The following is a 26,253-nucleotide window of genomic DNA, read 5'->3' on the forward strand; positions in this document are numbered from 1 at the left end:
TTAGATGCTATATTGATACTTATAGTAGTGGCAGATACTATTTGCACCTCAGTATTGTTGTGCATTAAACATTATGAAATAATAACCGTGTAAATCATTATATTTATCCAAATAATTAAAAGGATGGTAACTTATTGAGATAATAAAGCCCAATACCCAACGTACCCTTAACCTAAACTTTTTGAATAAAAGGTCATTTTAAGTTTAAATTGATTTTATTGAAAACAAATGCCTTCCTGATCTGATATGTAATGGAATTAGGTAAAAGAGCATTTTTGGCTAAAGGTGAATAAGAACCCCCCTATCTCCAGCGTCAATCCTCTACACACAATACCTTACGCCACTGTGGCCGCTGTTTGAAATTACGTCGACAACAAGGTTACCTATTAAAATATTTTTTGAAGTGGAGCTCCTAAAAAACCCCAACTCGACCCTAGAGAACTAAGCAACTACAGGCCAATATCGAATCTACCTTTCATATCTAAAGTTCTGGAAAAAGTAGTTTCAACTCAATTATGCTCCTTCCTCCAAAGGAATGACATCAATGAAGAATTCCAGTCTGGATTTAGAGCATGTCACAGTACAGAGACTGCTTTGATCAGAGTTACAAATGATCTGCTATTGGCGTCTGACCGAGGTTGTATCTCGTTATTGGTGCTGCTAGACCTTAGTGCTGCATTCGATACCATTGACCACAGCACACTCCTACATAGACTCGAAAATTATGTCGGCATTAAGGGAATAGCTTTGAAATGGTTTAAATCTTATTTATCCGACCGTTTTCAATTTGTAGCAATAAACAATGAGGTGTCACGCAAATCGCAAGTCCAGTACGGTGTACCACAGGGCTCAGTCTTAGGGCCTCTGCTCTTCGCATTATACATGCTACCTCTAGGAGATATAATAAAGCGACACGGAGTTAGCTTTCACTGTTATGCTGATGATACTCAACTTTATATTTCCTCGAAGCCTCATGAAACACAGCAGTTCCATCGAATAATGGAATGCATAGTCGATATAAAAAACTGGATGAGTAACAACTTTTTATTACTGAACTCGGACAAAACGGAAGTGTTACTTATTGGACCGAAAACTGCTATAAGTAACAACCAAGAATACTGTTTAACTATTGACGGATGTTCCATAAAACCCTCGTCGTCAGCAAAGAATCTTGGCGTTCTATTCGATAGTAATCTGTCATTTGAGAGCCACGTCGCCAACACCTGTAAAATTGCGTTTTTCCATCTTAAGAATATATCTAAACTACGTCATATGCTGTCAATGTCAGATGCAGAGAAGTTAATTCATGCATTCATGACATCAAGACTAGACTACTGTAATGCACTGTTAGGTGGTTGCCCTGCAGGCTTATTACAAAAACTCCAATTGGTCCAAAACGCGGCAGCTCGAGTTCTTACACGTACAAAAAAGTATGAACATATTAGCCCGGTTCTGTCAACCTTGCACTGGTTACCTATAAAGCATCGCGTTAACTTTAAAATCTTGCTTATTACCTATAAAGCCTTACATGGTTTAGCTCCTCAGTACTTGAATGAACTCCTTTTGTATTACAGTCCTTCACGTGCATTACGCTCTCAGGCGTCCTGTCAGTTGGTAATACCTAGAATTTCAAAATCAAGTGCAGGTGGTAGATCCTTTTCCTATCTAGCGCCTAAACTTTGGAATAGTCTTCCCTGCACTGTCCGGGAGGCAGACACACTCTGTCAGTTTAAATCTAGACTAAAGACGCATCTTTTTAATCTTGCATACACTACTCTTCCATAATATAAATCTTCAGAGGGTTTAGGCTGCATTAGTTAGATCAACCGGAACCAAAAACACAACTGATGTACTTGTTGCATCAAAGAGTACAGAACAGTACTCTACTCTCAGCCAGTCTTGTCTCATTGTTCCAAGGTTACCACAGCGAGCAGGATGCAGTTCATGGCCTGACCTGATGGTAGAGCGGAGAATGGGAAGTGGGGACCTGACAAGAGCTGAGATGATAGAGCTGGATAAAGAAGGACGCGGTCTCTTGACATGTCTTCACCACAAAATTTCAAATGCTATTAGATTATTAATGATAATCTTAAACTATAATTTATTTTATTATTAAGTTTATTTATTTTATTTAGCCTTGTTGTGCAAGCTCTCTGGAGCTTGTGCAGAGGCAGCAGCTTTTGCCAGAGGGGAACTGGAATCCCCTGGTTGGGCCTGGGTTCTCCTGAGGTTTTTTTTCTCGATTAGAGTTTTGGGTTCCTCGCCACCGTTTGCATACTGTTTTTGCACTATCTGCCTGACCGGGGGGGCTGCTTTAGAATTTTAAAGTTTTACTTAATTAATATTGCATATAGGAATTTATTATCTGTTATATTTGACCTGTGCTTCTCTCTCCTTTATCCTAAATGTGTGCTCTCACTGAGCGTGTGTGTGTGTGCGTACTTGTCTGTGTACGTACGTGTGTGTGTGTGTGTGTGTGTGTGTGTGTTTGTGTGTGTGTGTGTGTGTGTGTGTGTGTGTGTGTGTGTGTGTGTGTGTGTGTGTGTGTGTGTGTGTGTGTGTGTGTGTGTGTGTGTGTGTGTGTGTGTGTGTGTGTGTGTGTCTCTGTGTCTGTGTGTGTTGGTGCGTGTGCGTGTTGTGTGTGTGGAGTGTTTTGTGTGTGGGTGTGTCTGTCTTCTGTGTTTTCAACCTTTTCTTGTTTTTGCAGGTACAACTTTGATTGTTTTGCTTGTAGTCAATGTGTCTCATGTACAGCTGCTTTGTAACAATGAAAATTGTAAAAGCGCTATATAAATAAAGTTGAGTTGAGTTGAGTTGAGATGATTATTTTATTTTAGAAAAACAATATTAAAGAAACAATTCAGTTTCAATTTTATTTATATAGCGCTTTTCACAATGTGCATTGTTCCAAAGCCGCTTTACAGGAGAAACTAAGAAAAACCTAAAAGCACAAAAAAAAGGTCAAACACAGCACAGCTCATGGTGTTTATAGAACAAGCAAGATTATTCTAGTAAATAATATCTAATAAATGCAGTCTCCCGGTGTTTATTTAGCATAAGTGAATGCTTGGCTGAAAAGATGTCTTTAATCTAGATTTAAATTGGGAGAGTGTGTCTGACCCTCGAATAGTATCGGGGAGGCTATTCCAGAGTTTAGGTGCTACGTCTGAGAAAGCTCCGCCCCCTTTGGTGGATTTAGTTATTCTAGGTGTTATCAAAAGTCTGGAGTTTTGAGATCTTAGAGAGCGTGATGGGTTGTAGTGTGGTAGAAGCTCTGTTATGTAGATAGGGGCTAAACCGTTTAAGGCTTTATAAGTCATTAAAAGAACTTTAAAGTCAATACGATACTTAATGGGTAACCAGTGAAGGGTTGATACATACATGATTTACAAAATGTACATTTTCCAAATTTCCTTTTTTTAAAGACCAACGGAAATATTTATGTGCCCGGTTTCACAGACAAGGCTTAAGGCTAATCCCAGGACTAAAATGAATGTTTGAGCAGTTTTAACTGAAAATAACTCCCCTTAAAACATCTTTAAGTATGTCAGAGCCATTGTTTTGTCTCAAGATGCACACCAGTCATGTTTTTTACTAGGGCATTTTTATAAAAATAGCTTATATGTGTCTGTGAAACCGGGCCATTAAGTTTTGTAAAGAAACATCTAGCCTGTAAAGAATTTAAGTTAAAACAACTTTTATATACACACGCGACAGTGATCATTCCATTAAATGTGCATGATTTTGCTGTAAGATCAAGTAGGAAGAGAGACAGACCCTAAATAAAACATTTAAAACCCACCAGAAGTTCTGTTCTTCAACTCGTTTCACATGAATAAGCTCTTATAGGACACATTAGAATTACAAGGTATAAACAGCTGTGGAAACAGACCATTTCAATTGCTAATGCAAAGCTCTGACCACTGAGCCTCCATAAACACAGATTCCTCAAACATCCTCTACGGCAGTGGTCACCAACCCTGCTCCTGGAGATCGGCCGTCCTGCAGACTGCAGCTCCAACCCTGCTTCAGCACACCTGTCTGTAATTATCAAGCAAACCTGAACACCTTGATTAGATAGTTCAGGTGTGTTTGATTGGGGTTGGAGCTGAAATCTTCAAGACGGTCGATCTCCAGGAGCAGGGTTGGTGACCACTGCTCTACGGTCTATAGTCCAGGGGTCTGTCCGGGGATCAAACACATGTTCAGGGCTGCTTGATGATTATAGACAGGTGTGTTGATCCCTGGTTTATAGTATAAAAGAATGAGTCACAAAACTTAAAGCATTGACATTGAATAGGATTTATTTGATGTAAAGATGTCAGCTGTCATGTGATGGAGGCCTGAGAAATATGTGCTTCAGTTGTGTGTGTGTCCTCTGTTATCTGTCTGGTGTTCTGCAGTAACTCAGAAAAACACGGCCGTCCACCAGGTCTCTGTAGACAGACCAAACACCAGACGTTCAAACGATATTCCTGCTATGATGAGAATCATGCTTGCAAAAGACAAAGATCGTGACATGATCAATCAAATGTGACATTTTGACATTTACATTTAGTCATTTAGCAGACGCTTTTATCCAAAGTGACTTACAAATGAGGTGAACAATGGAAACAATTGGAGCAACATAAGCACAACAAAAAGCTTAAGTGCAATAAAACTGGTCTAATATAGCCTACCACAGTATACAGAGCTAAGGGTTAAGGATAGAAAGAGTAGAAAAGAGAAAGGAGTCAGAACTAATGGGTCATAGATGTGTTTTCAGCCGATTCTTAAAGATGGCCACAGAATCTGCTCAGATCATTACTGTCAGGATTGTCGAGTGGAGGAAGAACCCAGATGCAGGCAGCGGCAGTGAAGGGGTTAACTAAAGCTCAATAAACATGTCATACCTAAAACTGTATATATTCTTTGTTGGGTGGAAACGATCGATCGCATCACGCTGTCAATCACTCTCGCTTGAACTGTGTGAACCTTCTCACAGCAACATACACTGAATCTGTCTATGACTCGCGCTACAGAAAGAGAACAGAAAAATGCGGATAAAAGAAATCTAATTAAACAATCCATGCTTTTATACGCTCGTAAACGTATTTAAAATAAAGTAATACAAACTCGCATTGTACTGTATGTAAACAGGCAGCAGTGCTGTGCACGCTGTGTCGCTATGAGAGCACATGTGGGTGCGAGCTGCGCACGGGACGCTCCATTCATCCTGTATATAACAGGCAAGAAATCATATTAAACAATTTGCGCACGCGCGCATAACATCTAACGAATGTTTAAATAAATACTTTTAGCCAAACTAAATGTTGTAGTGTAACGTTTATGACTATCAACGAATACTTAACAAACAAATTAAATAAAACGAAAGTGAAACTAAACATTAACTCGGATGCATCTACAGTGCCAACCTAAACGAGATTAGCTCGTCTTTTAGTGCAAACTCTTTCTCAGCTTCACGTCCGCCCTCCGCTATACCCATTTTCGCTTCACATATGCGCCGTGAATGGGTCTCGCAAAGAAATACGTCATCAACTAGAATTTATCGTTTATATCGCGGGAAGACTAAGTTCCTATCGTGTGGGGAATTTCGCGGTATATCGCAAACGATATAATATCGCCCATCCCTACTTGACAGACTAAACTAACACTTACTATGACAGGAAGACGGCAACATGAGGCACAGGCAAGCATACAGACAAGAACCATATACATACATTCAGAACGTAATACACGAGCAACCAGACAATGAAACAAGAGGACTATTTAAAGGCAAGACAAATGAGGGATAATGACACAGGGCAGGTGGGAAACATTAGACACGGCAGGGAAGCAATACATGAAACGAGAGGGGCGGGGCCAATGACAAGACACGAGAAAACACATGAGCTGTCAAAACAAACAACTCATGGCTTTCTCACATAGAACCTAAGGGCTCCGTCCCGATCCTGCCACATGACTAGAAATACAGAACCAAGAATGCAGGACCGTGGCAATTACACAGATGTTCGAACCCATCCAGAGAATTTTTCCCTTTTTGTGATGGCACTACAAGACGTCGTAAGAAGAGGTCATTGAATTAAAAAATGCTCCACGTTGTGATTTATTATGTTTTTTTAACCGTCAGACATCCACCCGGCAGCATTGAGCACCTGATCCGGTCCCAGCTTGAGAAACCATGTGTTGCCAATCTATGACTCTTTAGTGTTTCTAAATCTGTTCTTAAGGAAGGTTTTTCCGATCATTAAAGGGGTCATTTTACGCGGCTAAAACGAATATTATTGTTTGCTTTAGATGTATTACAATGTGTATACACGATTTAAGGTTAAAAAACGCTGTATTTTCCACATACCATGCATGTTTGTATCTCCTCTTAGCCCCGCCTCTCTGAAACGCGAGGATATTTTACAAAGCTCATTGCGCTGAAAAGCGAGATGTGCTATGATTGGCCAGTTCACTACTGCGTAGTGATTGGTGGAATACTGCAATTCTTCGCCACAGCGAATCATCTGCCTCCATCTAGCCCTATCCCCCGCATCCTATTCTCTCAGACCGACTACCTTCATGTCCTCCTTCACTACATCCATAAACCTCCTCTTTGGTCTTCCTCTAGGCCTCCTGGCTGGCAGCTCTAACCTCAGCATCCTTTTACCGATGTATTCAACTCAACTCAACTTTATTTATATAGCGCTTTTTACAATTTTCATTGTTACAAAGCAGCTGTAAATGAGACATATTGACTATAAGCAAAATAATTAAAGTTGTACCTGCAAAAACAAAAAAAAGTTGAAAACACAGAAGACAGACATACCCACATACAAAACACTCCACACACACAATATGCACACGTACTAACACACATAGACATAGAGACACACACACACAATATGCACACGTACTAACACACATAGACATAGAGACACACACACACACACGAATGTGCACGCACACAACACACACACACACACACACACACACGAATGCGCACGCACACACACACACGTACGTACACACACACACGCTCAGTGAGAGCACACATTTAAGATAAAGAAGAGTGAAGCACAGGTCAAATATAACAGACTATAAATTCCTATATGCAATATTAATGAAGTAAAACTTTAAAATTCTAAAGCAGCCCCCCGGCCAGGCAAATAGTGCAAAAACAGTATGCAAACGGTGGAGAGGAACCCAAAACTCTAATCGAGAAAAAAAACCTCAGGAGAACCCAGGCCCAACCAGGGGATTCCAGTTCCCCTCTGGCAAAAGCTGCTGCCTCTGCACAAGCTCCAGAGAGCTTGCACAACAAGGCTAAATAAAATAAATAAACTTAATAATAAAATAAATTATAGTTTAAGATTATCATTAATAATCTAATAGCATTTGAAGTTTTGTGGTGAAGACATGTCAAGAGACCGCGTCCTTCTTTATCCAGCTCTATCATCTCAGCTCTTGTCAGGTCCCCACTTCCCATTCTCCGCTCTACCATCAGGTCAGGCCATGAACTGCATCCTGCTCGCTGTGGTAACCTTGGAACAATGAGACAAGACTGGCTGAGAGTAGAGTACTGTTCTGTACTCTTTGATGCAACAAGTACATCAGTTGTGTTTTTGGTTCCGGTTGATCTAACTAATGCAGCCTAAACCCTCTGAAGATTTATATTATGGAAGAGTAGTGTATGCAAGATTAAAAAGATGCGTCTTTAGTCTAGATTTAAACTGACAGAGTGTGTCTGCCTCCCGGACAGTGCAGGGAAGACTATTCCAAAGTTTAGGCGCTAGATAGGAAAAGGATCTACCACCTGCACTTGATTTTGAAATTCTAGGTATTACCAACTGACAGGACGCCTGAGAGCGTAATGCACGTGAAGGACTGTAATACAAAAGGAGTTCATTCAAGTACTGAGGAGCTAAACCATGTAAGGCTTTATAGGTAATAAGCAAGATTTTAAAGTTAACGCGATGCTTTATAGGTAACCAGTGCAAGGTTGACAGAACCGGGCTAATATGTTCATACTTTTTTGTACGTGTAAGAACTCGAGCTGCCGCGTTTTGGACCAATTGGAGTTTTTGTAATAAGCCTGCAGGGCAACCACCTAACAGTGCATTACAGTAATCTAGTCTTGATGTCATGAATGCATGAATTAACTTCTCTGCATCTGAGATTGACAGCATATGACGTAGTTTAGATATATTCTTAAAATGGAAAAACGCAATTTTACAGGTGTTGGCGACGTGGCTCTCAAATGACAGATTACTATCGAATAGAACGCCAAGATTCTTTGCTGACGACGAGGGTTTTATGGAACATCCGTCAATAGTTAAACAGTATTCTTGGTTGTTACTTATAGCAGTTTTCGGTCCAATAAGTAACACTTCCGTTTTGTCCGAGTTCAGTAATAAAAAGTTGTTACTCATCCAGTTTTTTATATCGACTATGCATTCCATTATTCGATGGAACTGCTGTGTTTCATGAGGCTTCGAGGAAATATAAAGTTGAGTATCATCAGCATAACAGTGAAAGCTAACTCCGTGTCGCTTTATTATATCTCCTAGAGGTAGCATGTATAATGCGAAGAGCAGAGGCCCTAAGACTGAGCCCTGTGGTACACCGTACTGGACTTGCGATTTGCGTGACACCTCATTGTTTATTGCTACAAATTGAAAACGGTCGGATAAATAAGATTTAAACCATTTCAAAGCTATTCCCTTAATGCCGACATAATTTTCGAGTCTATGTAGGAGTGTGCTGTGGTCAATGGTATCGAATGCAGCACTAAGGTCTAGCAGCACCAATAACGAGATACAACCTCGGTCAGACGCCAATAGCAGATCATTTGTAACTCTGATCAAAGCAGTCTCTGTACTGTGACATGCTCTAAATCCAGACTGGAATTCTTCATTGATGTCATTCCTTTGGAGGAAGGAGCATAATTGAGTTGAAACTACTTTTTCCAGAACTTTAGATATGAAAGGTAGATTCGATATAGGCCTGTAGTTCCTTAGTTCTCTAGGGTCGAGTTGGGGTTTTTTGACAAGGGGCCTTATAACAGCCACCTTATATGCTTTAGGCACATGTCCTAATGTCAGAGATGAGTTAATAATACCAAGAAGAGGATCTATAATTTCTGGGAGCATCTCTTTCAGTAGATTTGTAGGTATAGGGTCTAGTATGCATGTTGTTGATTTAGATGATCTAATAATTTTAGACAGCTCATCTTGATCTACGGTATAAAATAATTGCATTTTCTCCTTAAGGGCGCTGTAGTTAGTTTGTTCAGCGGGTTTCACTTCTGATTGCATTGTTATAATTTTTTCTCTAATATCTTGGATTTTATATGTGAAGTAGTTCATAAATTCATCACTGCTATGCTGATATACAGGATCAGAAGTCACTGACGATTTATTTTTTGTTAATTTAGCCACCGTGTTAAATAAAAACCTAGGGTTGTGCTGGTTTTCTTCTATTAGTGATGAAAAGTAGGCGGATCTAGAAGTTATTAGGGCTTTCCTGTATTTTCGAATACTATCCTTCCATGCTGTACGAAATACCTCTAATTTAGTTTTCTTAAAGTTGCGCTCCATTTTTCGGGCCGCTTTCTTTAGAGCCTGAGTGTGTTCATTATACCACGGTGTGGGGCTGCCATTTTTAATCTTCTTTAAACGTAGTGGAGCAACTTTGTCTAGCGTTACCGAGAAGGTGGAATTAAAATTTTCAGTGGTAATGTCAAGATCTTCAACGTTATTTCTCATGATTTGAGACAATTCGGGCAGATTATCGAGAAACGCATCTTTGGTAGTTGAAGTTATTGTTCTACCATATTTGTAACAATGAGTTTTATTTGCAGCCGTAGGCCAGTGAAGCAAACATAATACCAGATAATGATCCGAAATGTCTTCACTCTGCTGAAGGATTTTAACGTCGTCCACATTTATACCGTAAGACAGTATTAAATCTAAAGTATGATTACGAAGGTGAGTGGGTCCTGACACATGTTGACTAATGCCCATGGAGTTAAGAGTGTCTTTGAAAGCCATTCCTAAGGCATCTGTAACGTTATCTACGTGGATGTTAAAGTCACCAACGACAAGGAGTCTATCTGCGGCCAGTACTAGTTCTGATAAGAACCCACCAAATTCTTTAATAAAATCTGTGTGGTGCCCTGGAGGCCTATATACAATAGCTAGAATCAATTTAAAAAGTGTTTTATCTTTAGTATTAGGTGTTGAAACATGAAGAACCATGACTTCAAAAGAATTATATTTAGAGTTCGACTTCTGGGAAATGCTAAGAGAGTTATTGTAAAGTGCTGCGACACCTCCCCCTCTGCCTTTTAGACGAGGCTCGTGTTTATAATAATAATCTTGGGGGACAGATTCATTTAAAGCAATATAATCATCTGGTTTTAGCCATGTTTCTGTCAAACAGAGCATGTCTATTTTATGATCTGTTATCATATCGTTAACAAAAAGTGCTTTATTAGAGAGAGATCTAATATTTAGCAATCCGAGTCGTAACAGTTGATTATCTGTATTTTGTTCATGTTTAGTTTGTTTAACGTTTATTAAATTACTTTCAAGAGGTTTACGCATTATTTTATGTTTGCTAATCCGGGGGACAGACACAGTCTCTATTTTGTGATGTTTGGGAGAACGGATTACTACATGTTGTACATTTTGTGTATTCTGCGACGTGAGACGGCAAGCAGACAGTTGGTTAAGCCATACTGTCTGCTCCCTGACCTGGGCCCCAGCGAGTCAAGTTTTAGCATTAGCATTAAGACTTTTTGCCATATTTCTAGACAGGATGGAAGCCCCAGCCCAGGAGGGATGGAGACCATCTCGTTTCAACAGGTCAGGTCTGCCCTTAAAACACTTCCAGTTATTTATAAAAACTATATCATTCTGCAGGCACCACTCAGACAACCAGCCATTTAGTGATGATAATCTGCTATAAATCTCATCACCACGATAAGCAGTGAGGGGGCCAGAGAATATTACAGTGTCTGACATTGTGCATTGTGCTGATATTCACTCTCCCTCCTCTGAACATGTCCAAACCATCTCAACCTGGCCTCTCTAACTTTGTCTCCAAAACATCTCACATGTGCTGTCCCTCTGATGTACTCATTACTGATCCTATCCATCCTCGTCACTCCCAAAGAGAACCTCAACATCTTCAGCTCTGCTACCTCTAACTCTTCCTCCTGTCTTTTCCTCAGTGCAACTGTCTCCAAACAACATCGATGGTCTCACTACTGCCCTGTACACCTTTCCTTTCATTCTTGCTGGTAGTCTTTTATCACACAACAGACCTGACACTTTTCTCCACCCATTCCAACCTGCCTGCACACGCTTCTTCACCTCTTTTCCACACTCCCCATTACTCTGGACTGTTGACCCTAAGTACTTAAAATCCTGCACCTTCTTTACCTCTTCTCCCTGTAACCTCACTGTTCCACTTGGATCCCTCTCATTCACACACAATGTATTCTGTCTTGCTGCGACTAACCTTCATTCCTCTTCTCTCCAGAGAGAGAATTATTCTGGTGGAATACTGCAATTGTGTGACGAAATGTAACGCCTCTTACCATATTCGGAACATCAGGTTTCAAAACTAATGACAGGTGATAAAATGGCATCGATACTTCCCTATCAATTCGAGCCCGAATCTGATCCGGAGAATGAAGTTCATGCCGATACATTAACTTTGCCAGCGCGACTCGAGCAGGATGTTAAGGATTGTCAAGTTTTTATTAAAAAACTACTTTAAATAGTTTAAAACTATAGCCAACTGTTTTACCTTTTATATACGACGTTATAAAAGATTTGGCGTCAGTGTAATGAAATGAATGAATCTGAAGTGCCAGACTGTCCTCGCGGAGTTTTAACCGATGGAATTGCCCCACTTTTTAACAGAAGCTGCCGTGCATGGCCGGTCTTGATCGCTCCCAGATTAGTGAAGCAATCGTCGTTAAAATGCTCTGCACAATCTAGCACTTTTTCATTGTACTTCTCTGGAACAGTGTTGAAAATCAAATGTAACCATTCGTTTTTTGTTGACTCATCTTTTGGCAGAGAAAACAAAGAGGTTTTCTTTTGGCAACGGAACACACAGCGTCTCCACGACATGACTGCTCCGGCGGCTGTACAATGACATTTACAAGACCGCCCACATTACTTGTGTGTAGATTTGGGCGGTTTTAGTCAAATCACTCCACGAGCTGACGTCAAGTTGTGGGGGTGTGGTTACACGAGGCGTTTCAGGCAGGTCTGGGTGAGCATTCGCTTCTTTTGTTCCGACACTTAAATTTTTGCGTGTCTAATACATGCACGGGCAACTTATAACACACAAAAGACAAAGAAAAACACGTACTTCCGGCGAATGACTCCTTTAAAAGGCACGCCATGACCCCTGAAACGATGAGAAATGTAAATGAATGAACCTCATGCCAGCAACTGTACATGATGTTGTAGACGTGTGGAGTCGCTCGGTGAGGTCTGTAGAGACGTCCACCACCGGTCACCTCCTCCACCACCTCCACATTCGAGCGATTCTCAAAGGGAATCTTCCCCTCCGAGAAGACCTCCCACATCAACACACCTGCACGATAAACACAACACACGTTCATAGACATGGACACACATGTGCTCAAGATCACACTTCACACTTTTCTTGGGCTCCTTAGAGTGTCACCCTCACCGAATGACCAGACGTCTGACTTGCTGCTGTACTTGTTGAAATGAAGAACTTCAGGTGGAGACCATTTGACGGGAAACCTGGAGCCCATGGAGCTGATGTATTGATTATCCAACACGTATCTGCAGGAATAAAGGCACGTATGAGCACAGAGAAAGAACTGGACACGTTTCACGTGAGACGTGCACTTTTCCACCACCGTGCCGAATCGTTCTCGTTGCTTAATCGTTCCACTCTGTGCCGATCCATGCCAGTTGGTACGTAAATGGTTTCATTTTCCACCGCAGGGCTGATAACGGGAATGTTTAGAATGTAAACACAAACGCGTCACGCGCTGCCTCGGTAAACACAAAAGACTGAGCTATAACAGCTCTGCGCGCATTCATTAGCACGATTAGAGAGCGTGTTGTAGAACCGAGCTAAAAATTCCGAGCCGAGAACAGTTTGTAATCATGCCGTGTCGAACCAGGCTCATGTGGAAACATAACTGTAACTGTTTCAGACTGTGCGATGGTGGAAAAGCGCTCTGTGAGAGGAGAACCTGCTCGTCACCTGGTCATGCCAAAGTCACACACTTTCACAACGCATCTCTCGTTCACCAGACAGTTCCGTGCGGCCTGCGGACGACACGCACACCACTCAGAGCTTTACTCAAAACACAAGTCAGACTGAATAGTGCATACTGCGTGTGAAGACTGTGAGGTGCTTTATAAAACAGCGAAGAAACAAGAGATCATATCAAGAGCACAAGCTTTATTTTCTGAAGCCACTGATGTAGCAGAAGTGTGTGTAGACGGACGGACGGGCTGAAGGTTTGTCTCTGACCAGGTCTCTGTGGATGAAGTTGTTTTCTTCCAGGTATTCCATCCCTTCACAGACGTCCTGACACATGAAGAGCAGCGTCACTTGCTCCAGACTTCCACTGTGCTGTCTCAGAAAGTGAAGCAAACAGCCGTTCTCCATGAATTCGGTCACAATGCAGATGGGCCGCCGGGTGACACACACGCCGTATAGCTGAACCAGTTTAGGGTGACACATTCTCCTACACACACACACAGAGCAATGTCACATAACATTGTGTTACTCTTTCCAAGCTCAGTAGATGAGATCGCCTTTCTTTCACCAGCTGACATGCAACATCACACAATGTCCACAACGATTTCACTTTACAGATTTAGGTCCAAATAAAAACTCCACAAAACTCATTGACATTCAGCGCATTTGGCAGACGCTTTTACTCAAAGTCACTCCCCGTGCATTAAAGGTCAAAGATTTGAGTAAATCGGACATTTCTGTTCAATTTAACAGGGGATTTTGAAAGTTCCTCTGATGGTTCTTGAGTCACAGCGCAAGAAAAAAGAGAGAGAAGAATTCTTCTGAAGTCACGGAGTAATGTTCATGACACAGGAAGTCACACACGCAAACCACATTTTCCAGCTTCTCGACAAACTTTCCTCTCGCTCAGCATGTGTGCGTGTGTGTGTTTCTTACGTCATGATCTTGGCCTCCTCTATGAAGTCGTCTTCACTCATGGCTCCTTCATTGATGGTTTTTATGGCCACTTTATGCTGCGCTCTCCATTTGCCCAGTCTGACCACTCCAAACTGACCACTGCCCAGTTCCTTCATGAACGTCAATTCAGACGGATCGATATCCCATTTGTCTACGAACAACAAGCGAACAACATTGATAGAAGAAGCATGGAAATGTGTTTCATGTATTGACTGAATGGAATTGACATGTCTGACCTGAACTAAATCCTGCCGTTGCCGGAAGACATTTCCCCAGTGGTCCAATGGGATATCGCAGCCGTGACATGAGACCTGTTCACACAGACACATCCCATTGATTTGAAAGGCGGCAGTAGAGAAGAATGACACACACACACACACACACAACTGATGTGAGTACCTGCTGAATTGTGTTTGTGGTAGTTTATGAGTTCTAGGATGGAGTTGAAGAGATGTTTTTCTGCCAGGTAGAAGAGCCCTGCGTCTGTCTGCTTGATCTGATAGTGCTTGATCTCCCCTTTACCTAAACTGCTCCATCAAGCCATCAAAGAATCAGTCACGTCATCAATGAAGCCATCACAGAATCAATCATGTCATCAATGAAGCCATCACAGAATCAATCACGTCATCAATGAAGCCATCAAAGAATGAATCACGTCATCAATGAAGCCATCACAGAATCAATCACGTCATGAATGAAGCCATCACAGAATCAATCACGTCATCAATGAAGCCATCACAGAATCAATCACGTCATCAATGAAGCCATCACAGAATCAATCACGTCATCAATGAAGCCATCAAAGAGTCAATCACGTCATCATATCTGAGTTTGTACCTCTGGGAATAAACTGACACGGTGTAGCTGCCCGGCTGACTGGAGCTCCTGACCACGAACCCTCCATCCTTACCCTTCATCATCACAACACACAACACAACGCAACACAACACAACACAACACACAGAACACAATACATTGAACAAAACACCACACAGAACACAACACACACACAATACAACACAACACCACAGAACACACACAAAACAACACGACATAACTCATCATGAATAACAGGTAATGGTGATGGTGATTATTGTTAGGGATCCAAAAAATGTCACCTCTTGTCTGAGTAAATGTTCTGCTTCAGCTCTGTTGATGTTTTTACAGTACCAGCTGACCAACACAACACACACAATTTAATTCAATTGAAATGAACAGGTCAAATTTTGAAGATAGCTCTGATTGGATAAAGAGAAGTCAAAGTGGCTCTGATTGGTTAAGAAGATTTAGACAAAATGACACTCACTGGTTGGCTTCTATGGTCCCCACTTCTGTGACGTAGTTACTGGGAATGAAACCCTTGTTCCTGAGAGAGAATCGTCATGATTCCCTTGATCAGTGTGAAAGGTTTTAAAGTAGTTCATTGGATGTGTATTTTATTTTTTTGTGAGTTTGTGTTCCACCGACCCATGTTCATCTTTGGCTCTCCACCACAGCTGGTCTTGTTTATGGAGTATAGTGTACTCGTCTCCTTGATGAAGCGTCAGGTCTGAACTCTCTCTGGCAGAGAAATCATACATGGCTACCACCTTCATCATCCCATCATCATCATCATCAGGAGGAGGGTAAGGCAGCTTCTTTTTGGACAGCTGAGACTGTAACATGGAAAATGAACAAATGTGACCCTGGAGCACAAAACCAGTCTTAAGTTGCACGGGAACATTTTTAGTAAAAGACAAAAAATACATTGTATAGGTCAAGATTATCGATTTTTCTTTTATGGCAAAAATCATTAGGATATTAAGTAAATCTCATGTTCCATGAAGATATTTTGTAAATTTCCTACCTTAAATATATAAAAACATTTTTTTTTTTGAGTGGATGGCCTGCCACAGTGCCCCTGATTACGGACACGACGGACACGATGTCTGCTTCCAGTACGCTGGGGAAGATGTTGTGGATACGTCCTGCCCGCACTGCGGGCGGTTGACGATTCAGACATTGCGTCACGGGTGGCTGTGTTCCCACGGGACTCAGCCACCACCTCGTCTGCTTCCCGTTCCGTGACGGCAGGACTACGGCCCTGCCGCCCGCTACGGCGAGCAGCGAGGGTGATATGAGGATTACTGTGAGTGCTAATCCGTCAGCCACTGGCTCGCGGACCGTTCGCACCTCGTCTTACTCGTCTGACCGTTCCCCATGAGACAGTCCCACCGTCTTGTTCCTCAATCACGTATCGGACACGGTACGTGATGATGAGATGTCTGTTGCAGCATCGGAGGGTGACTTACTGGCATCAGACTCCGACGATTCCTTGAAGCTACCTCCCTCCGGGGGTCGAGATCAGGAAGAAGCGGACGTCGAAATGTCAGCCATGCTTTCCCGGGCCGCCGGCATTGGGTTGCGGTGCACCGCACTGCCTCTCCCAACGCTCTCGGGCGACCAAGGTGATCGCGCGGGCCCTGGGTTGGGCAATGTCCACACTTGTGGTCCAGGAGAGACACTTCTGGCTGAACCTTGCACAGGTGAGTAACGCCGAGAAAGTCCGCTTTTTCGATGCACCCATCTCGCAAGGGGGGGCTGTTTGGTGATACTGTCGAGCTCGACAGTTAGGGAGCAGACAGAGGATATCAAGTATGTCCTCCCCAGGTGCGACTCGACCGCCCACTGGCTGCCGCGATCCCGTGCACCGTCTGCTTCCCAGCAGCCCTGGTCCTCTTCGAGACATCGGAAGCCAAAGCGGCCCTCATGGGAAGACCCCAGGGAGATCGAGAATACCTTCGGGCCTGACCCCAGCCATTCCATTGCTGTTGGTCGATCCGGGATGGTCCTGCCCCGTCCCAACAGCCCACTTCTAAAAGTTTTCTCCCTCTCCGGGCGTTTATCACAGCCGCTTTCACCCTCTACATGACGGTGTTCGGCAACTCGACGTTGCGTCACAGCGAGACCCAATGTCGAGGATAATCAGCAGCCTAAGCACTCTCAATCAACGGTGCATTGTGCCACATCATCGTCTGGGTATTATCACAGCCGCTCTCACCCTCTACACGACGGTGTTCGGCAACTCGACGTTGCGGCAAGACCCAATGTCGAGGATAATCATCAGCCTAAGCACTCTCATTCGATGGTGCGTTGTGCTACATCATTGCCAGGCAGGTAAAACTGCAGAGCTGATCTCCTCTCCGGGGTCCCCCCCACGGCGAGGGATCCACACCGCCAGCCATCGAACCACCCCCGGGAGGTCGATGAAGCAGAACGTACCCCTAGCCTCCCTGTCTCGGTCCCTGGGAGCCTGACAAGAGCTTCCCAAACCGTCACGGTGACTAAGGGATACGGTCCGTCTCGGCTACACGATCCAACTCCCCAGACGCCTGCCCAAGTTTCGGGGCATCCTCTTAACCTCAGCAGAGGCAAGGATGCCCCGTGCTTCGGGCCGAGGTCGCCAACCCTCTGGTGAGGAAGCGATCGTGCTCGTCCCTCTAGCCGAGATGTTACAGCCCGTACTTCATCGTCCCCAAAAGAGCGGGGGTCGCTAGATCTGCGTACCCTGAAAAGGCACCTACTCAAGCTGCCGTTCAGGATGCTCACGTAGAAGCGCATCCTGGCATCTATCAGATGTCAAGATGGATTCATGGCAATCGACCTGAAGGACGCTTACTCTCATGTCTCATTTCTACCTCGTCATCGCCCGTTCCTACGATTCGCTTTCGAGGGTCAGGCATATTAGTACAGAGACCTCCCCTTCGGCCTGTCCCTGTCCCCATGAGTCTTCACGAAGATCGTGGAAGCCGCCCTCACTCCCCTCAGGGAGAGAGGTGTGCGGGTACTAAACTATCTCGACGACTGGCTCATTTGACACACTCGTGAGATCTGTTATGTACACACAGGGACCTAGTGCTTCAGCACCTAGATCGATTGGGACCACAGGTCAAGCGAAAAAGAGCAAGCTCTCCTCTGTGCAGAGCATCCTCTTTTTTTGGTATGGAACTCAACTCTGTCTCCATTACAGCGCGACTGCGCTCAGTCAGTGTTGAACTGCCTGGAATATTTCAAGCAGTCAGCGGGAACAGGCTCCTGTTGATGCACATGAGACCGCTCCAACACTGGCTACAGAGTCGAGTTCCCTGGAGAGCGTGGCACACCGGCAGCAGGCGGATGGTGATTACGCTTTTCTGCCGACGCACCCTAACCCCTTGGTCTTCAATGACCTTTCTATGGACGGGGGTCCCTCTCGGGCAGGTCGAGACGTGTCAGGGTCGACAGGCGCCTCCCTGCAGGGTTGGGGTGCCGTGTGCAACGGGCACGCAGTGTCGGGGCGATGGACGGGCCCCCGCCTGCGCAGGCATATCAACTGCCTAGAGTTGTTGGAAGTGCAACCCGCACTGAAGGGGTTACAACCTCTCGTGCAGAACAAGCACGTGCTGGTCCGGTCGGACAGCACAGCTGCCATAGCGTATTAAACCACCAGGGTGGCGTTCGCTTACGGCAGCTAACACGACTCGCCCGACGCCTCCTCCTGTGGAGTCCGCAGGTGAGAAGATCCCTGCGAGCCACACATATCCCAGGCGACCTGAACCAGACAGCCGATGTGCTCTCTTGTCAGTTGACGCCTCGCGGAGAGTGGCGACTCCATCCCCGCGCAGTCCAGCTCATTGGGTGCAGTTCGGGCATGCTCAGGTAGACCCCTTCGCCTCCCTGGACACCACCCATTGCCCGCTAAGGTACTCCCCGCCTGAGGCCCCCCTCGGCACGGATGCTCTAGCGCACAGCTGGCCGTGGGACAAGCGGAAGTACGTCTTCCCCCCAGTGAGCCTCATTGCACAGACCCTCTGCAAGGTCAGGGAAGAGGAGAATCAAGTGTACTAGTTGCGCCATACTGGCCCAACCGGACTTGGTTCTCGGAGCTAATGCTCTTGACGACAGCTCCCCCCTGGCCGATTCCCCTGACGAAGGACCTGCTTTCCCAGGGGAAGGGCACATTATGGCATCAAGGGCCAGACCTCTGGAACCTCCATGTCTGGACCCTGGACGGAACGAGGAGATCCTGAGTGGCCTACCCCCTGAGGAGGTTAAGACCATTACTCAGGCTAGGGCCCTGGCCACTAGGCGACTATACGCCTATAAGTGGTGCCTCTTCTCATCCTGGTGCTCTTCTCGAAGAGAAGACCCGCGGAGTTGCTTGATCGGGTACGTGCTGTCCTTCCAGAGACTCGAGAGTAAACTCTCCCCTTCCACACTGAACGTGTATGGAGCCGCTATTGCCGCTCATCACGACTCAGTTGATGGTAATCTCTAGGACAGCACAACATGATCATTTGGTTCCTAAGGGGCGCGGGAAGGCTACCGCCTCACCCGCGCTCCGTACCCTCTTGCGACCTTGATGTGGTCCTGGAGCCCTTCGGAAATGCCGCTCTTTCTCACCTCACGATGAAGACGGCTCTCCGGATGGCGCTCAAGAGGGTAGCGGACCTAAAAGCATTCTCCGTGTCCACAGATTGCCTAGAACTCGGGCCCGGTGATTCTCACGCTATCCTGAGACCCCGGCCCGGCTACGTGCCCAAAGTTCCCACCACTCCCCCGAGACACCAGGTGGTGAACTTACAGACGCTCCCCACCGGGGAGGAAGACCCAACCACATCCGTGTTGTGTCCAGTACGCGCATTGCGCCTCTGCTTGGACCGCACGCAGAGCCACAGCAGCTCTGAGCAGCTCTTTGTCTGTTTTGGAGATCAGCAGGGAGGGCTGTCTCAAACAGAGATTGGCGCACTGGATCATGGACGCCGTCACTGTGGCGTACCTGTCCTAAGATCGCCTACGCCCACTGGGTGAGAGCTCTCTCCACAAGGAGTAAAGCCTCCTCGTGGGCACTGGCTCGAGGCGCCTCTCTGGCAGACATCTGCAGAGCTGCGGGTTGGGCTACACCCATCACCTTCGTGAGGTCCTACAGCCTCCGCATAAAACCGGTATCGGCTCGAGTCTTGCAGGCATCAGGCAAGACTGGCGGCCGGTAGGGTGTACGCCTATGACAGTACCTTCCCCCTTTCTCCTAAGGGGGTCAGCGTACTAACTAGCCTCCCTTCTTCCCCCACTGGGTGAAGAACAGGCACTCCATCCATGACTAGCAAGCACCTCCTGCGGGCGGGCTGGGCAGAGCAGCCCTGCCCCTTAGGCCGGGTATCTCTAGAGTTATTCGCAACATAGCTCTAACCGGACCTAGTGCTACCAGATGTTGCAACCCCCCAGTAGGGCGGTTCCATCTGATGTATCCTCATGCTGGTTCCCACCTTGGTAACCCATGACCTCCCTAGGTGGACCTCCACCTCGCGGTTAACTCCTTCAGTCCGCACTTTCTTCCCATGAGCTCTCCCCTATTGGTGAGACCATTTTGGTATCTCCACTAGACTCCTCCCTGAGGTAGGAAGTGGTCTCTGTAGCGCATCCCCCACTTGAGGAAGTAGCGCTTACCCAGTGGCCTTACGGTACCAGGTGGCTTCTCGCTGTTAGAGAAACAAGGCCGCCGCCTGTGAGGCCGAAGGCAGGGGCCTTCCCACCTTTCAAGAAAGCTCTGGGACCCCCTACCTACCCACTGGTAGGTTACAATTTCGCGGTTGCGCTCACGGCTGACACGCCCAGGCCAGTCACCATCGCTTCGCTAGAGATTGTGACAGGGCACAGTGTTATGGCGTTTTCCATAGGAACCCCATCTGTCGGTTCGACACAACGTCGAGAGACCGACAGAAAGGGAACGTCTCGGTTACGGATGTAACCTCGGTTCCCTGATGGAGTGAACGAGACGTTGTGTCCTCCTTGCCACAACACGTGCTGTCCACTGCAGCAGTCGTGAGAGGTCTCAGGCTCCTCAGAACTAAGGTGAATGAATGAGGCACGCCTGATATCCGGGGGCGGAGTCCGGCATGCAAATTTCATTCGCCAATTTTCATTGGCCTTTTCTAAGAAGTCGGAAGCGATTGGTTCTCAGGGACGAACCCCATCTGTCGGTTCGACACAACATCTCGTTCCCTCCATCAGGGAACCGAGGTTACATCCGTAACCGAGACGTTTTGTTGTCCAGGGTCAAAAATGTGGACGTTTTGTTGTCCAGGGTCAAAAATGTTGATTTTTGTGACATGAGATGTTTTTTCTGTTATGACACAGGAGTACAGGACAGCATGAGATACTGACAATACAATGACAATAAGAGAATGAGTGAACGAGTGAATACCCTACAGATGGACCCTGAACGTCTGCTGCTATTCACATCTACACACGTGCTGCTCCTGGGAGAGAGAGAGAGAGAGAGAGAGATGCTCGTTACAGTCTCACTGGTGTCTCAGGGAGCTCAGCTGATTCTCACCTGGTCTGAAGAGCACAGCAGCAGCAGCAGAAGATCCAGTGACTGGACTGATCTACACATCACACAACGTCAGAGTTATTCATATGGACACAAACATCACAACTGTGAACAAGTGAACAGCTACTACACAAACCACACGGCGCTGAAATAGGCAATAGGCTTGATTGACTTGATGCGGTGCCACAAGATCCGACAGGTGGAAGCGTTTCGAAAGCAAACTTTTTATGGTTTTTGAATTGCTCTCGCGGTACTTTGATGTCAACCACCTGTCGGATCTTGCGGCGCCGCATCAAATCGAGCGAGCCTAATCTCCTGCTGTTACAGCTTAAACAAGACGACTACAAACTCAATCAACAGTGGCGTAGCCAGAATTTTATTTTTGAGGAGGCCATTACTGTATATGTGTATATGTATACAGCACATTTCAACGTTTTAGCAAACATAAACAAAGCCTAGCGGTTCTTAATCAGAGGGCTGTTCCATAAAACAAGATGCCAGGCTTATTTAGGTCAATAAGACTCATTGCCGGTCAATTCGGTTTGATAAAGCAAACTTAAAATAGTTGGAACTCAGTTACTACGGCAACTTATGCTGGGAAACTAGCCTGGTCCGGGGCAGGCTAACTGTCAGGCTAAGCCTTACTTGTTGCTTAATTAGAGGTCAGTTAACATTGACCCACCCGTAATGTGATGATATCACCACTGATTCTCATGATGCAATATTATATCACTTTATTGAACATTATTACAGTTTTTCTCGATTGCTAACACACAATTCATGAAACAACTCACCATTTTCTGACAACTATAAACACATTCTCAGAACAATACACCAACTTATACAAACCCCACACACAAACAGCCTCAATTTGCAAAGGTTTAACCATGTTCTCATTCAGAAAACACAAACACACAATATAATGAACTGAAGTGTCAATATGTAAACTCAAATAGCGCACATTTGTCCATCAGTAAACATTCAGTTGCAAAACTGATGACACATCAATCAGAATCTCAGGATAATATCAATAGGAGCACAGGTAATTGTGCATCCTAGAATCATCTACTGCGCTTTATACTACTTACAGTAAACAGTATAATGACAGTACACACTTTATATGAGAGAAATTTCACTCTTCTGTATCCAGTAAACTGTAGCACGTGTACACCCTTTTTACCTGTTCTGTATTTTTGCAGAAAATACGGAATTACTTTTACAAAATTGGGCCAAAGGTTCAGAGGATGCCATATTTTTTACATTGCCTCCTATTGACAAATAGCTTCACTGTATTGTTTCCTTTATCTTCTCTGTAAGTGGCTTTGGATAAAAGCATCTGCTAAATGCCTGAATGTAAATGTTATTTGTGCAGTTGTGTACCGTATTGTGTTGCATGACCAGTTTATATTGTTCTTTGGTTTTTGAACTTCTCTTGTCTTGTAAGATCATCTTCATCTACTTTACAGTAGTGTAATGTTTTATTTTTATTTTTTCCTAAAGCTCATTCTTGCACTTTGCTCTATGTGCACTCTTTTATGTTGTATATACTAATAAACACTAAGCTGTCAAATTATTCTTGAATCCCACTAAGAGTTTTAGTAACAGTGTTTTGAATTGATCTCACCAGTGTCTAAGACTGTGTTCAGTGTGGGTGATTTTGAGGGCTTGTGTGTCATGTCTGCAGGAAAAGTTTGGTTTTTCAGCCAGTTTGAATGGTTTTGAGAAGAGAGCTTCATTTTGACCTGAAAATAGGATCTTTGGGGAATCGGGTGAGATGTTATAGATTTGTGTTTACTGTTTAGAGAATACGAGACATGATTTCAAGAAATGTGTTTAAGCAATCGAGAAAAACTGTAATACAAATTTTAAGAATTGAATCAATTAAAAAAATCATAGACCACAATAATAAATGAATATATACTGTCTGTTGTCATACATCTGTGTTAGATTATTTGATATCAAATGTTTAAACTAATGTCAATATAAAGTTTTAATTTAAACATTCCCCAATAAATTGATAATAGCTAGAAACAGAAATGTCAAACAATTATACTGGCCAAAAAGATCTAGTATCTAAATCCAAATCATTTACAGCGACAGTTTCCAAATATGTCAAGGTAAAAAGTGATGCCTTGTGTGTTGTATATTGTCTGCCTGAGGAGAGAGAGGCTGCCAGTGATGGTTGTAGAGAAGGACTGATGGGACAATAAGCTGATTTTTAATGACAATTAAACAGGCAGAGTTATCATTTCTTTAAGCTTTAATTTTTCACTTTTCCTTCAGTTTAATAAAATGAATTTATTTTAGGTTGAAGCTGCTTGCTGGGAGAGAAAGCATGCTATTATAGTGTTGAAACAACATGTCCTGTGTCACGGTCTTATGGTGTTTTTTCTTGCATCTTTTTCCAGTTGTTGGATTTTCAGGTTTAACTTTCAACTATTATTTTGTCTTCATTTTTTATATTGCATGTCTACATCTAGAGCATCCCTTTGTGTGAGGAGATACAGCTTGTACACAGTCTGTGTCTTCTTTGCATTATTCTGTATAAACAGAAAGAATTGTTTGATGGGATGCTCTTGGCATTTTGATGTAATGACTTAATAAAGCAATAAGCCGTGTGAAGCAGTGGGTTAAAGTGCTTCTTATTACAGCTAAGGGTGTTGTGGCACGACGCAAAGTGGAGTCATTAAAACCCCTTTAGCTGTTATAAAATGCACTGTAACACACTGCTTCACACGGCTTATTGCTTTTATAAAACGGTTATTCCATATGCGTAGCAAGGTTTCATAAAATAAAGTAAATTAAAATTAAACTCTTGGCGCAAAAGATGCTAGCACAACATGTGACATAATTAAACCAATAACTTTGAAAACAGCATGGAGCACTGATTGGTCGATCAACCAGAGTAACAAATCAACAATTCTTTATTTTTTATTTTAAGCAATCAAATATCTGAAGGGACATCCCCTCAGTCCCCCTCATGGCTACGCTACTGCATCCATCACATTTACACAAACAAACTCACTGCTGCTCTTAAAGAAAAGTGAAATGAAATGAAAGTGTGGCCTACAGCTTACCAACACACATGCACATACAGTATGAGTCACACACTTTGTTTTGTTGTTGTTGTTCTTAACTTTTAAATGGAATGGCACCTTCTTACCTTTCTGACCTTTTGAGTTTACACAGCTACATGGCTCAGGTCATTGAATCAGAAACTCTTATTGGCCCCACTTTTTAAAATCAAATTACAGTAAAAGCATATCTCTTAGACAAGGCTTATAGTGAGTGAGTCAAAAGAGGCTTCCTCATAAGAATTATTTGTCAGTCCTTTTGATTTATGTATTATTTTATTCAGTTTTAACTGATATTGTTCAGCACTGTTGTTGTTATTGTGCTTTAGAAATAAACTGAACCACAGTCATAAAAAACACATGTTACATTTCTCACGTGCGTCTTTCAGGAAGTCAAACATCAAACACAAAAAACCCCACAAAATATCTACAACTGTCATTGTTGAATAACTATCAAAAAATAAATGACCAAATCAAAAACTCACAACAGATCTGTCAATGAAAAGATTTCACTTTACTTTCCTGATATTTATAACACCAGTCAATAGTTTAGTAAATAATGTGTTTTTACTCACTGGAGTGAATCATTTTACCGCAGCAAACTTGTTAATCCTCCTGATGCTCAACACTGTCTGCGCGCGTGTGTGTGTGTGTGTGTGTGTGTGTGTGTGTGTGTGTGTGTGTGTGTGTGTGTGTGTGTGTGTGTGTGTGTGCGTGTGTGTGTGTTAATGAGAGGAAAGAGGAAAGATGACGTATTCACACACACACACACACACACACACACACACACACACACACACACACACACACACTCGGTTAGAGGATGTCACATAGAAAAAAATAAAGATATGTGCCTGCACACACACACAGCTACATAAATAATATATGCGATTGTTAGAGAAGACATCATACAGATTTAAACATTTTTACAACATAAAAAACTGTAAAGCAAGATGCAGTATAGAAAATGAAAAATAACAAACAAACAGGCTCATTATTTTTCTAGTAAAACAAAGTCTTTGATCATTCCATCAAATGTGTGGCCCTGTTTACTCTCCATAGTGATGAAAAATATCTACAAACCTTCAGCCAGACAGAAAAATAAGGTCTTCATCAGACTCATCGTGACAGAGGTCATCATAGACTTGCATTTAGGGATAAGGGTTTTGCTCAGAATTAAAAAAAATAGGCTAGTGCACGCTGTCTCAAGATAGCAGTTGCATGCACGTAGATCTTAAGTTTAACTTTTTAACAGTTTAAAGAGAATTTTTTGGTATGATAAGTACAAAATTATTGTGTGAAAATAAAGCACTTTAAAGACATTTAAGTGAATAGTAGTGCACTTTTTTCTCCTGGGTAACACAAAATACAACTTTTCAGTTACAAGGTAATATTTTGGTTTATTAGCCTAATTCACCGAATCTCACGACATGGCATGAACGCAGAACTTCAGTCGACTGATGCTCATATGCTCATGCAATATATGGGTTAAGAAAAAACTGCATGAGTAAACAAGTAGTAGCTACATCTGACAACTATGCAAGCAAAAAAATGATAATAAAAAATAACACAGTATATGGTCTACTGCTTCCATTGAAGACATTTTCTACCCCACTG

General features: G+C 43.6%; 2 protein-coding genes across 3 annotated transcripts; one reads left to right on the forward strand and one right to left on the reverse strand.

Annotated features, from left to right (window-relative positions):
• Positions 1-81: 81 nt before the first annotated feature.
• On the forward strand, positions 82-9,214 carry LOC130545226 (uncharacterized). Its single transcript, XM_057319634.1, has 2 exons — positions 82-2,813; positions 9,158-9,214. The coding sequence occupies exon 1, from the start codon at positions 883-885 to the stop codon at positions 1,783-1,785; it is 903 nt and encodes a 300-aa protein (XP_057175617.1). The 5' UTR covers positions 82-882; the 3' UTR covers positions 1,786-2,813; positions 9,158-9,214.
• Positions 4,268-25,343, reverse strand: txk (TXK tyrosine kinase). Of its 2 annotated transcripts, none has more exons than XM_057319631.1 (15): positions 25,212-25,343; positions 21,566-21,617; positions 21,434-21,488; positions 15,679-15,866; positions 15,518-15,577; positions 15,330-15,384; positions 15,049-15,122; positions 14,611-14,738; positions 14,448-14,522; positions 14,191-14,362; positions 13,525-13,741; positions 13,252-13,316; positions 12,703-12,821; positions 12,446-12,603; positions 4,268-4,436 (listed from the first exon to the last, which is right to left on the reverse strand). In XM_057319631.1, exons 1-15 carry the CDS (start codon positions 25,222-25,224, stop codon positions 4,329-4,331), a joined length of 1,539 nt encoding a protein of 512 aa, XP_057175614.1. In that variant the 5' UTR covers positions 25,225-25,343; the 3' UTR covers positions 4,268-4,328. The 2 variants fall into 2 exon arrangements, with proteins under 2 accessions (XP_057175614.1, XP_057175616.1); XM_057319633.1 differs by having other exon boundaries at positions 4,269-4,436; positions 12,376-12,603.
• Positions 25,344-26,253: the final 910 nt, after the last annotated feature.

Source organism: Triplophysa rosa, linkage group LG21, assembly GCF_024868665.1.
Source record: "Triplophysa rosa linkage group LG21, Trosa_1v2, whole genome shotgun sequence".
NCBI lineage: Eukaryota > Metazoa > Chordata > Actinopteri > Cypriniformes > Nemacheilidae > Triplophysa > Triplophysa rosa.

What these genes read in the sequence shown, in the direction of transcription:
- LOC130545226 (XM_057319634.1), top strand. Translation starts at nt 883, where the DNA reads ATGCTACCTCTAGGAGATATAATAAAGCGACACGGAGTTAGCTTTCAC.
- txk (XM_057319631.1), bottom strand. An exon ending in GTGTCAGTTTATTCCCAGAG is followed by an intron (nt 14,739 to 15,048) that starts GTACAAACTCAG and finishes TTGATGGAGCAG; the next exon opens with TTTAGGTAAAGGGGAGATCA. An exon ending in ACTTCATCCACAGAGACCTG is followed by an intron (nt 13,317 to 13,524) that starts GTCAGAGACAAA and finishes TGTCGTCCGCAG; the next exon opens with GCCGCACGGAACTGTCTGGT.